Genomic DNA, 12,882 nt, shown 5'->3' on the forward strand with positions numbered 1-12,882 from the left:
TATCATTTCACTACCTCCGTACAAAATGCCTACATGCCCCACTCCCTGGGCCCACGCTCATAACCTATTCACGCAATAATAAATCGTGGATGACGACGAACTCTAAATAACGTACATTGATTGTTCTTTTGGCTTTAAGTGTTTGTCCATTTGCATAGCTCCATTTAAACTTGGATCAGTACCCTCTGTTTAAAATTATGAATGTTTGAGCAACATAGGGTACCTAACCCAAAGCTTAAATCTTCCCCCAAGTCCAAATGGATCAGATTTCTCGAGGCCATTTCAAAATAGATGGGAATGGCAGCTGTAAGTGTGTAAGAAGAGAAAAATAAATTACGAAGAACATAATTATAAAGTGGAAGAAATACCTGTTTCTTATCTTGCATTTTCTTAAAATCTTCACACGCTAACCAAAATAAAACATTTTCTTCACTGAATTCCTTTTTTAAAAATTCCTATAAGTACAGAGAAGAAAAATGTAAAACAGCATTCTACTTTAAAAAACAAACAAATAAATAAGGCATTCCCCTTCAAGGATTTGAATTTGGCAAAATCCCAAAATATGAGCAGGAAAACTCTACCCTGAAAAACCAAGTTCATATTTCATGTTAAAGCCAGAAAGCCACGTGCATCTGAACTTAATGGCTTTGACATTGCAAGGAAGAGTAAAAATGAAGCAAGTGTCCCCTCACAACTCTAAGCTGACAATAAATTACCAAAAAGTAAATTGAAGTGGAAGAAATATTAGTTCCTTCCAGTCAGTGTTTAAACAAAGTACATTCCTCTAAAAGCAGGCCCATTTTTTTTTAAACAAAACCAAAAAAAACATAGTCAGCATGTCCAAAACCATCCCAATGAGAACTATTTTAAGTCGGAGGTGTATATTTTTCTCTTTTGGCGGATGTTGGGGGTAGTGGCACAGAGACGCGTCCTCCAGGAGACCTAGACAGAGCTCACAGCTCTGGCCTGGTGTCCAGGAATGGCAATACTCCGCCTGCCACCCCCTCCCTGGGCACCGAAGGACCCGCAGCCCGAGGGCTTGTCCTGGCCTGACCCCGGACTTAAGGACAGACTCCGGTGGAACTCGAGCAGACTCGGGGCATGCTTCAAACTCGCACGAGCTGCCTCTAACCGACACCTGGGACTGCTGCTGGCCAACAAAGTTATTTCTCGGCAGCACCACCGCTTCCCCATCCATCAGCCTGCTCTTGAAGTTCAACTTCACTTTGCCAGTTGTTGTCTAGCCTGTCTCACTAGGTTAATAATCCCAACACCCAAAAGAACAAAATATGCAAAAGACCCAGACGGCCCCTCCTGGGTATCCCAGAGCTGGACATTCTTTGTAGATCCAGTCAATAAACATGGTGTCTCTTCCCCAGTGCCCGCGCCACCCCGAACCCAGCTACATGACACCCAGAAACAGTCTGCACACTGCCCTGGGTGCTGGGCCCTGGCCACGGGAGAAAGCCTTTCCACCTTGGCATTGACAGGGGAGACGTTCTTGTTCTCGAGTTGGGACAGTGCTAACAACTGGCCTGTGCTTCCCCCACACGCATCGGAACTTCACGTGTCGCCTCAATCCCGTCAACAATGAAAAAGGCGAACCCGAAATCTTTTCACGCCTTCTGGATCTTCGAGCAGATTCTCCAGCGAGGCCGCCCATTTGGCTGTGCTCTTGGGGTGCTGGTGGCCGCTGCTGGAGCTCCCGTCACTGTCGTGGATGTCTGCAAAGCAAAGTTAGACTGTGGGGGTGGCCCAGAGACATACCTGCATGCGATGGTCGTCGTCATCGTCACCACTACTGTGGCTGACTGGTGTTAAGTGAGGCGCCCGAATCTGTCTTAGGTGCTAAACCCAGCGAACTCATGCTCGCCCTGACAGCACACAACCTTATGAAGCGGGTGCTCCCATCTCCCCCATTTTGCAGATGAGGAAAACTGAGGCTCGGAGCGATGAAAGGACGTGTCATTTCCCGACACTCCCCTTACATCCTTTCCGCACCCCTGTGTCCACTGGCCAAGTGCGGGCGGGCAACCCTCAAGTCTGACTCCAGCCCTCCTCCCAGGCTCCTTGGCTGAACAGAGACCCCTTCCCCACTGCACTTCCTGCACCACCGTATAACTATCACACTAAGTCATGACTATTTGCACGGCCGACGCTCACTCGCCTGAAAGCTCCTGTCCACCCCACCCTGTATCTCCAGCATGTAGTTCCTCGCCTGGCACACTCATAAAAGCGGGTGCCAGGGCCGGCACAAGGGTGGGGCAAGGGAGGCACTGACCGCAGGCACAAAACGTGAGGGGGTGGCCAAAACACTCAGGCCTCAAGAAAAATGATATGTTCATGCAATATTTTGAAAAATAGAAACTAATGCAAAACATTCCATTATGAGCAAAAGACCAAGATGTTAAATAAAGACAGGATTATTATTACTGCCGGTTGTTCCTCTTGCCCCAGGCTCCAGCCTGGCTGGGAGCCACACCGTCAGCTACCGGTGCAGCCTGAACGAGTGAATGGCCCCTGTTCCTGCCCCTGTGCTACACTCTCTCAAGGCAGACACCTGCAAAGCCTCTTGACTAAAGCAGAGGGGACAGGGGAGCCAGCCTGGAGGAAAGTGACAACACGAACAGGTCTCCTTCTGTGCAAAATGTGGTCCCTTCCTAAAGTCAAAGGAAAATCAGGAGACGTCACTGGGGATGGGCCCACCTTCCACACCCAGTTTGGCCAGTTCAAACTGTGTGACCGCGGGCAACGTTCGGCAAGTAAAATAAAGACGACCCCCCTGGGTCTCAGGTTGTCCAGAAAACATGGGTTCTTCTCTCCCCTTCCCTACCATGGTGGCCCATCCCGTGAACTACCTTCATCACTAATACTTTTTCACCATTGCCTTTTTTTTCAAAGTAGAGACACATTTCTATTTTTTTTTAAAAAGAAAGGTTTGAATGTAGAAGGAAATAAAATTTTAATTAATAAATCAGCTAAATCAGGGGTGGGGGGTACGTTTTGTAAAGCCTATGATTGTCTAACCACTATGCTGTACACTTGAAACTAATACAGAATAATACTGAATGTCAACTGTAATTTAAAAATAAAAAATAATAAAAGACATCAGCCAAGCAAATCATCTTAAAAGAATAAGTGAAAAAGTCTTATAAACATTAACTGCTGCAAATAACTAAGGGCCATGGGGTTTTACCTGTTCTGGGAGGAGAGTTGTACCAGAATATGTTGGACTTAATAGTAACTCAGCTCCCGGGACCTCTCGTGTTCTGTTGTTGTGTTGGGAGGTCAACACGTTTCTCAAGCAGCTGGGACTCCTTCTCCCAGCACCTGGGAACACGACCTGGATCTTCGTCATTCTCAGGCTGACCCGGGCTGAAAGGCTGGTGCAACAGGCACTGGCGATGGAGCATGCGAGGGAATGATCTGGAACAGCTCCCTCCCTCCAACCGAGGGGCAAACCCACTCGAACACCTCACAGATGGGTCTGACGCTTCTCTAAAGTGAACCTTCGGTCTGTGGATATTAACTTAGTCTTCCGCGCTCTCTGCGAGTGCTAGCTAGAATGGCATGCCCCTGCACCCGGAGTTTCTTCCCAGCGAAGTGTACATCGAATGAGGAGATCGTGATTACGAGACATTTCTGCTGCAGGGTCCGTTCTGCCAAGCATTTCACTCATTTACCCCAAGGACACAGTTTGACAGTTGACCCATTTCCCCAGCAGATCCTCCCTTAAGTAAATAAATGTGGAGACACAAGTTCGCTGTCCGAGAACAATCTTAGGCAGCTGCACGTCTCTCTTGCTGTGGCAGAACCTGAGTCCTCGGTTTTCAACCTTGGCCTCCACGGGTTCCAAAGCTCTTGACATTCTTGTCAGTGATAAAACAAACCACATCGGGGTTTTCACTGACTCGCTATCATGCGAATAAATACACTCGGTGGATTACCGTTCAGCCAGAGTGTTTAACCAGACCTCCTAGTTAAAAAAAAGGTAAGATCACTGTCCCCAGACTTGACAACTGTCACCTCCCTCCACCCTCTATTTCAAACTCTAATCCTTCGGCGTGTTAGGTCTCCACGCCAGCTCTCATTTACACAAAAAGTTTTAAAGTTCGAAATCCACTAAGCTAACCTAGTTGCTTTATTTTAAATAGCCTGAGAAATAAAAGTTCAGAGGGTAAACAGCTTATTTGAGGGGAGCCAGCTAAGGAACAGGTGGGTGGAACCTCACTGTCTTTCAGTTTTGATTAAGGCTTTTGCTTATGTTTCCCCCCCATCATCCTTCTTGATTGGTATTAAGATAAGAGATGGATAGATCTGGATAGATTGCCATTTACAAACTCCATTCACTCAACGGTGTCTCTCTTTCTCAAGCCCTTATCCCCACCTCCAAAGAGACGGAGCAGAGGCCCACTCCATCTGGCACTGCCCTGGAGATTGCTCCTTCACTTGGGGCATTTCCTCTCTCAGAGTCTGTCCCCTGCTTAGCAGAAAGCCGCTATTTTCCGATGTACTGGGTTGGCCAAAAAGTTCATTTGTTTTTTTTCTATAAGATGGTTCTAGTAGCACTTAGCTGTCTTTGATTTCACTCAAAAGGTCTTTGTTAGATTGTATGTGACAGCTGTCATATCAGCGTGCATTTAAAAAAAAACATCAAAATTGGTGAATTTTTGTGTAGCCATTTTAATATTGAACATGGAAGATAATATGCAACATTTTCAGCATACTATGCTTTATTATTTGAAGAAAGGTAAAAATGCAATTGAAATGCAAAAAATATAAATATATTTGTGCAGTGCATGGAGACGGTGCTGTGACTGGTAGAATGTGTCAGAAGTGGTTTGTGAAGTTTCACGCTGGAGATTCCTCACTGGGTGATGCCCCACAGTCGGGTGGACCAGTGGGAGTTGACAGTGATCAAATTGAGACATTGATCCAGAACAGTCAACGTTATACCACATGGGAGGTAGACAACATACTCAAAATATCCAAGTCAATAAAGTTATTGGTGAAAATAAAAACAGGCTTTCCATTTTACGGAAAGAATCATATGCGCTTTTTGGCCAACCCAATATGTAAATGAAGGGCTTCCCTAAGCCACCTCAGTTCACTTTAAATGTTCTAATCAGTTCTAATCAGATAATGTGCAGGAGAAAGAAATAATCTTCCTCCATAGCAAAGCAGGTTTACCATCTGGACTTCAGATTAGAGCAAAACCCAGCTTCCCAACCCCTGGCACTTGGGTGGTCTTTTTTCCTTTTTTCGTTGATAAAGTTTTCACTTTAGATGGATTACACAAGAAGGTAGGTTTGGAATGCACAGGTAGCAGAAAGTTACGTATGTTTATAAGTGCGGCTTTGAGAACTTCAAGCTAGTAAGGAGCTGTTGGTGATGACATTTGTTTCCATTTGGTCCAGCTGTTTACTTTTTGTGTTGTTTAGTGTAATTGTAAAACATTTTTGTAATGAAAAAAATGGTTTTGTACCTCATGGGCTCTTGAAAACACTGTAGATCTTCAGATTTCTGCAGGCACAATAGTTATTTTGCAATAAATTTACTTCAGATTCATCTGCCATTAGCTAATAATAAACACGAATTGTTTACAATGTTCTGAGCACTGTTCAGAGCTACCCCATTCAGTTCTCACGATGACCCCCTGATATGGTTCATAGTATTCCCACTTCACAGATAAGAAAACTGAGGCACAGGGAGCTGCGAGGTCGCCCAGCTAGGAAATGGGAACCATGGTCAGGCGCAGACAGTCCTGCTGCAGAGTGCATGCCCTTTACCCCAAGACCCTACTGTCTTTTTTGTTGTTGTTGTCCGCTGAACTTCACACGCACAGAGGCCAGAACATGACGGCCTTGAAGAGACACTCACACTGTGGGAGAAGACTGGGAAAAACTGGGTGAAAGTCCAATTCCATGCAAAAACTCCTCTAAGACTGTGCCAGAATCATCTAGCACGCAAACGCGTGTGCATATCGTTTCCGTTTACATCCGTGCTGCTCTGTGTGGTTTCTGGCGTCAGCAAAAGCCGTTCTTTCAAAGACCGTGCAACATCCAGTGGCAGACGGCTGTGGCTGGCTGTTCGCAGCACATTGCATCATGCATTATTAATAGAGGCTATGATGTCATATCTACCAGAGACCTTCTCCACACATTAATTCCTTGGCCATGCATACTCAAAAGGCACCTGTAATTGACCGCTTACAACATACACTCTTGCTATTCATCTGCAGCAAGGTCTGGGCAGTACTCCTGGTTGACAGTCTCCCCAAGTTAAATAATATGGAAGCAAAATCTCAATATCCAGCTTCCTCAACAGCACAGTCCACTTCCACCCTCAAAGGGTCTGTCCCAAGTCCCCCTCACACGGACAGTCTATTAAAGAAAATAAACATTCAAGCCCAGCAAAAGGCAGAAGTGTTAACCCTAACTACTTAAGTGGGTTGGTACGTCCAGGCACATCAGGCAAGCCATACACACCGTACCGCTGGAAAACATTCAGGCAAAGTGCACACCCCACAACACTGATTTAAAACCTCAGACCACCTGTACAGACCACGTCACACTTACTACATGGAAAGAAAAAGTCACCCGAACTTAGAAGCTGCAAATCTGTTTGTTTGAACCGGCAATCTCTGTAAGGCTCCCGAGAAACTGGGTCGTGGAAACACTATCTTCTATCTAAACATCACTTAAGTGTTTGTCGGCTCCAGTACCTAACTTCTGAGAATAACTACCCATCAGGCATGCGGTTCTCAGGGAGGGGAGTTTTGTGTGAACTGCAATTAGCAGAAAATAATAAAAGTATAAAAGTGTTAAAGTAACGATAGTAATAGTTAAGCCTCAAAAAGCAGAGCAGGCAGTTTGCTGAGAGAAGAGCTGGCTCAGCTCAGAAACAGCAAGGCCATTTCACTTGGGGTCTGCGGCTGCTCGGGCTGTGACTCCAAAGGGCACCAGCACACCTGGGTCTGTACCCCATGCTCCCCCAGCTCCCACTCCGCCCTGCCCACGCTCTGGTGATGGACAAGCTGAGGACAGCTGCCACAGAGGGTGGGGGCCATTCCTTACGTGCCATCCTCTGGGGTCCACAGGGGACGTTCCGAGCAGCCCCAAGGTCCGCTGCCTTCTCAGAGATGCTTTGTGTGGGACAGGCCCGGGGCTCTGGGGCTCCCCAGCACCCTCGGGTCCGAAGGAAAAACAACCCTCAACATCCTCTTTTGAGTGGACTAAACAACAGATGGCCACTGGTTTCTAGTTTCTACCAGAGGGAAGGAAATAAGAATGCCTGTCTGTTACTTGTAGCCTCCCTAGAATCCTCACTTTCTAAGCAAAGGCTCAGAGACCATAAGACTACCCAGGAGCCCTACCCTGGGGGTGAAACTGAAGACCTTGTCGTTACGCTTTTCACTTTCCAGAAGCCCCTGTGCCTCCTCTGGGACCTCAGCTCTACACATAACATTTCCCTCACTCTCCTGGTCTGTGTCGCTCTCCCCTGACCCTTACCTCGAGGCACATGGCTTTTCCCCTCCAATATCGGTTGCGTAGACTGTGCATTTGTTGAGAGTGAGAGCCGTGTCTCTGACAGATTAGGGGGCAAGGCAGAGGGGCATGACAGCTATAAAAACAGCTGGCGTTTGTTGAGCACTTACTAGCTCCCATTCCAACTTCCCAGCAACCCCTGGAAGTTGAGTACACTGTTGGTCCATTTTACAGATGAGGAAACCGAGGCACAAAGTAGTGAAATCACTGGCTCCAGGGAAGCAGACAAGTTAGGATTCAATCTGAGGTTGTCAGGCTGGAAGGCCTGGGAAGGAAAGGGCCATGAAAGGAGCAAGATATGAAAGGTGGGGCCCCTTTTTCTCACAGAACTTAAAATTAATTGAGAGGAGGCCAAGGGTTCCCACACGACCGGCCACCTGTCCACACAGTGCCACAGGCAAGCCCGAAGAAACAAGAATAAGAATAAGGAAATATTCACCAAGTGAGCTGCGTGGATAGAGGAAGACAGTCTGGGGTTTGGTGGTTTGTTTTTTTTGTTTTTTGCTTTTAAACAGATCACTGTATTCACTTACATGGTGCAAACTTCAAGGGCTGTGGAAGGGAGAACAGGCCTTCCTCTCCCCCTGCCCTGCAAGACGACACTCGTGCGTCAGAATGGTTCTTCAAGTGCGATTACATCTCTCCTACTATCTGGGGTCTTTAAGCAACCTTGAGTCTGTGGAATGGTAAAGATGGTTGATGATGGTGTTGTTTGTTTGCAACGTCCTTTCTGGAGACAGGAGTTAAAAAAAAAAAAAGGAAGCAAGAAGAAAGGGAGGTGGGGAGGCAGGAAGGAAAAACAGAAGTCACCCCCATAGTCGTTCTCTAACTGTATTTTCATGCGGTGACTCCTTGGATGCCGTGTGAGTTCCTGCAGCTCCGGACTTGGGTCAGAGACCTGAGTTCTGGGTTCTGCTCCTTCCTAAAGGGGAGGCTGCAGGCCAGTCCTGCCCTGGACGGCGTCTGCAGCTGTCCGGGGAGACTGACATGGACAGGCTGCTTTTCAGGGGCAGAGAGAGAGGGAGGCGGGGGGCCTGGGAGAGCAGGTTTGCTGGAGTGGGGAGACTGGTTTGGCACAGGGGACGGCAGGCCAGATTACGGGGTCCCTGAGCACCCTACACAGGAGAGAGAAAAGCTGACCCACAGGCAGGGCCCTCGAGAAATGGGAACTTGCGTGGAAGGGAAACTTGTCCCAGGAAGTCTGCAAGGGGCTACTTCACTGCAGTGCCCACCTCCCGGCAGCCTTATCGAGGACCTGCTGCTGTCGCCTGCCAGGGGCCCCACGGCCACCCCCAGTGCCGCTGCCGGGGCGGCTATCTGAGGGAAGCAGAAGAAACTGGTGAGAGTAAATTTAGTATAAAAAACCAGTTCCCAGAGCCCAGCGTCGGGGGCCTAAGGGGATTACTCAACCCCAGGGGGAAGTGACTCAGTTCACCCAGGAAATGGGCACCTGTCTAGGTTTCTTTAACAGTGAGGATCGGGAGACAGCAGTTCAACTACAAAGGCAGTGAAAGTAAAGCACCATGAGGTTCTCCAGCCACCAGTCTGCGGGCCGCCCTCGGTGGTGCTCAGAGCTGGCACCGCGGACTCAGCCGGCTAGGCATGGACCGAACCTAAATACGGTGCCGCCCCTGGGCCCTGCTCGGCCTCTCTGCACCCCTGCTTCCCTCCCCCTAAACACCAAGGCCCCAGCCAGGGGTGTTCTGCAGTGAAAGTTTCCCCAGGGGCCTGTCCTGACCCACTGCTGGATTGTTAAAACAAAGACTTTAAATTGCTATGTCAACTGTCATCTTTAAATAAAAACTTAAGCCCAGCAATAAATCTGAAACTGGCCCCAAAAGTTTAATGGGATAATGCAGAACAGGCCTGGGGGTGGGCCGAGGCCTGGTGGGCAGGTGGGGATTCCTTTGCAGGCCTCAGTCTGGTCGCAGGGCTGTGGCTTCGGCTTTGCTTTTCAACTAAGTAGTGTCACCGTTACTAGCAACAGTGCAGGTGGTTGTGGGGGGAAGGGGGGGCAAAATCCTTCAGTGGGTCTCCACACTTCAGTGACCTGGGAATCACCCACTCGCTCTCTAGCCCTGGTCACCAAGATTGAATCAGTGAGTCTGGGGCGTGGCCCGGAAAGCTGCGTTTCATCAGCTCCTCCCCCATCTCCCCCCACACGGTTGGGGAACACATTTTGAGAAACTTCAGGAAGGAGGATAAGGGGCTGGGAACCCCAAACCCTCAGCTGAAAGACATTGTCCCCAACCGGTAAGGACCAGGGGCGTCCAACCTTTTGGTTGGGCCACGCTGGAAAAAGAGCGGCCTCAGGCCACACATTACATACATTGAGACATGTAATCACAAAGAAATCTCATAAGGTTTTAAGTGAATGTACGGTTTTGTGTTGGGCCGCATTCACGGCCGTACTGGGCCGCAGGTTGGACACTCCCAATGGAATAAAAGGCTGTGGGAGACAGGACCATGGCCGGGGCCAAATCAGGGGTCCTGCAGAGCCTGATCCTGCTTCATGGGGCCACTCGAGAAGCATTAATTCAGAATCACCAAAAAAAGAAAAAAATCAGTACAGGGTCCCGTGGGTCACGTGGCTGGCTTTGTGAGCAGTACCCTGTTTCCGGAGCCCACACTCCCCCTTTTTCACTGGCTCCTTCTTTTCCCCCTGCTGGGTGATGACCCACTGGCAGGACCTAATTTGTCCTTTCTGAGGGGGTGGGCAGGCTTTAAACCTAAAAATTGTACAGAAATCTGGCCCTTGGACACCAGGCATCCAATGCCACATTATGACTGGTAACTCCTGATCTTCCTGTCAGTGACCTAACAACATTTCATCAGTCTTAAAACGTGTTGTCCTGAAAGAGGAATCCTCCACTGGTATCCCTAAAACTGCCCCCATCTTCCTGGGGTGCAACCTGCCAATAGGCAACAGTACCCTAAAAACCGTGCCTGCACCTGTAATTCAGTTGTTCTGTTTGGAGACTTCAAACCCACAATGATCCACAGCAATGCATAACCTGTGCACCACAGCTCCATTATAATAGGGACGGGTGGGGTGGGGAGATAACAACTAGCCATAAGTGATTACTTATTACGTGCCAGGCAGTGTACCAGGGGCTTCATCCATTGTATGTATTTAAGCCTCCACCTCCGTGAACTCACTTTATGGATGGGGAAGTGGACCCAGAGATGTACTAGCAAATCAGCTCTCCTAGGGAGAAAAAAAAAGCTGGATTTTTAGCATTTGCCAATTTCCCTGGTATAAATATCCAACGATAGCCAATTTCAAGCTAGGCATGCTTTAGCAACCAGCACCCAAATTTTCGATAATTTAGCAGTCGGCTCAGAGGTCCAGAAACTTGCCCCAGGTTGCTAAGTGATAGTGAGGCTGGGAAGCAGGAGTCAACTCTGGGATGCAGGCTCTGGCTACTGCTCCCCTGTCCGCGGGCAAGAGCGAAAACAAGCACCCACAAGGGACTGCTTTGACCCACAGCCCGCAAGGCAATGTTTACATGACCACGAACACTCAAATGAGCTCCTTACAGTAGCACTATGAAGTTCTCCTTTATTAGGGTTGTCCTAAATACTAACTGCCATGATTTGCATAACCTGATGGATGGGAAACCAGCTCCAATTAAGTACTCTACAAGGCGTAGCTACGATCAATCCATCTTGTAGATCCTTCTCTGCAACACACACACACACACACACACACACACACACACACACACACACACACACAGGTGCTGCAGCTCCTAAGAGGTGGAGATGGGATTGGGGACCCAGCCAGTCTGGATCCCGGCCCATCCTCTTAAACACAGTGTCCCTCGTGAAAAGACATTAGGGGAAAGAGGGCAGGGACCGGCATGTGCAGACTCTCAGGAAGCAGAAGGCACTCCCAAAGTGGGAGACAGCGGAAAAGCCTCTGACCTCCAGGGTCAGGTGTCTGCTACTGTGCGACCCAGGGGGCAAGTTCCCTGACAGCCCCTGGCTTCAGGGCCTCCCTCTGTGAAGTGGTCACGACCATGTCTATCTCACAGGGCTGTCCTAAGGATGAACACAGTCCTGGACCCACATCAAGCACTCGAAGGGGCGTAGCCTTTATTACGAACAAAAAGGTTGGAATCCAGGGCACGGTTTCCTCTTCACCAGGTTTTCTGTCCTATCGGGTTGCCCCAAATTGTAGCTCAGGGGGGTCCAGAGTGACAGCCAAGCCTATACCTTTGTAATGTCAGGTCTTCCCTGACTCGGACTACCAGAGGAGCCCCTCTCCACCCTGATGTTCACGCTCCCTCACGACCCCACTTTGAGGCTCGGCGGTGCAGGGCTGAAGGCGCCAAAGCCCGCATGCCCAGGCAGATGCCTGGGGTCACGCCGTGCCTCCTCCGGGCGCCGCACAGTCATGCTGCGCTACAGCGCCTGCAGCGCAGAGAACTCCAGGAACCCGGGGACCCGCACGACGCTCAGCTTTGGAAGCCTAAATGCAAAGTTTGGAGGTATTTTGCATCTCCTTTCCTCCCAATCACTAAAAAGAAAACTGCTGCTGTTCCTCCTTGCGGCCAAAATTCCTCCCCCAGAAGCCTCTCGGGTTCTGCGCTCCCACGGCGGTTGGAACCACAGGAACGCTGGACCGCGCGGGAAGAAGTGGCGCGGGCGGCCGGGCTTCTCGTCGGGGCGGCATCGCCCAGCCTCGCCCGAGTCCAGGAGGGAGGGAAGGATGCCCCACGGCTCCTGGAGGCCCCTCGGGGCGCCCCGACCCCCAGCCCGCGGGCCCCGGGAGCAGCTTACCGGACGGCGGTCGCTTCCTGCTCAGGCGGCTCACCGCGCGGTTAAACATCTCCGCGGGTGCCCGGGTTTGGAAGGAGGTGCGACTGGGCGCGCGGCTGCTGAGCCGGAGGAAGGCGAGGAGGACGAGGAGGAGAGGAGGAGCCGGCTCAGCACCGCCCCAGAGCGGCTGGCCCCCGCCCCGCCGCCCTTCTGACTTGACGCCGCGTGGCGCGCTCCTTGCTCCCAGCCCGCCCACCCGGAGGGGGCCTCAGGGTCCCGCCCCGGGGTGCCAGGGCGGGCCAGGGCGGAGCCGGGTGACTCTCCGAAACCCGGGGCCAGGCCCCGGGCCTGAGACGAGCGCACTCGCCCAGAAAGAGCCCACGCCACCGGGGACTTAGGAACCCAGAGGTTCGCGCGCGGCTCCAGGTCCCGAGTCTTTTTGCCGCTCTGGGGCTCGCGGGAGATGCTGCCCCCCGGGCCCCGCCCGCCCGGCTCCCAACTCCAGTGTCTATCTCGGTGCCCTGCTCTCTCCCTGCAGCCGCGAGAAACGGGCACGATGCCGCGGGCGCAC

The 12,882-nt window shown here is 50.4% G+C and overlaps 1 protein-coding gene across 4 annotated transcripts in view; it reads right to left on the reverse strand.

The window, feature by feature from the left end:
* Nucleotides 1–12,499, reverse strand: part of RGS10 (regulator of G protein signaling 10) — a 32,185-nt gene extending 19,686 nt beyond the window's left edge. Inside the window, exons 1-3 of one of the 4 annotated variants that reach the window (XM_037148836.2) lie at nucleotides 12,333–12,482; nucleotides 1,606–1,724; nucleotides 369–455 (exon numbers count right to left, since the gene is read on the reverse strand). In XM_037148836.2, coding sequence (XP_037004731.1) covers nucleotides 369–455; nucleotides 1,606–1,724; nucleotides 12,333–12,381 — 255 coding nt within the window. In that variant the 5' untranslated portion in view covers nucleotides 12,382–12,482. Of the gene's footprint in view, nucleotides 1–368; nucleotides 456–1,535; nucleotides 1,725–7,076; nucleotides 7,194–12,332 lie in introns of those variants that run through there. The other 3 variants (XM_053668616.1, XM_053668615.1, XM_053668617.1) reach the window with 3 other exon arrangements.
* Between the last annotated feature and the right edge of the window lie 383 nt (nucleotides 12,500–12,882).

This window comes from Artibeus jamaicensis, unplaced genomic scaffold, assembly GCF_021234435.1.
Source record: "Artibeus jamaicensis isolate MK-2021 breed Jamaican fruit bat unplaced genomic scaffold, CSHL_Jam_final contig_490, whole genome shotgun sequence".
NCBI lineage: Eukaryota > Metazoa > Chordata > Mammalia > Chiroptera > Phyllostomidae > Artibeus > Artibeus jamaicensis.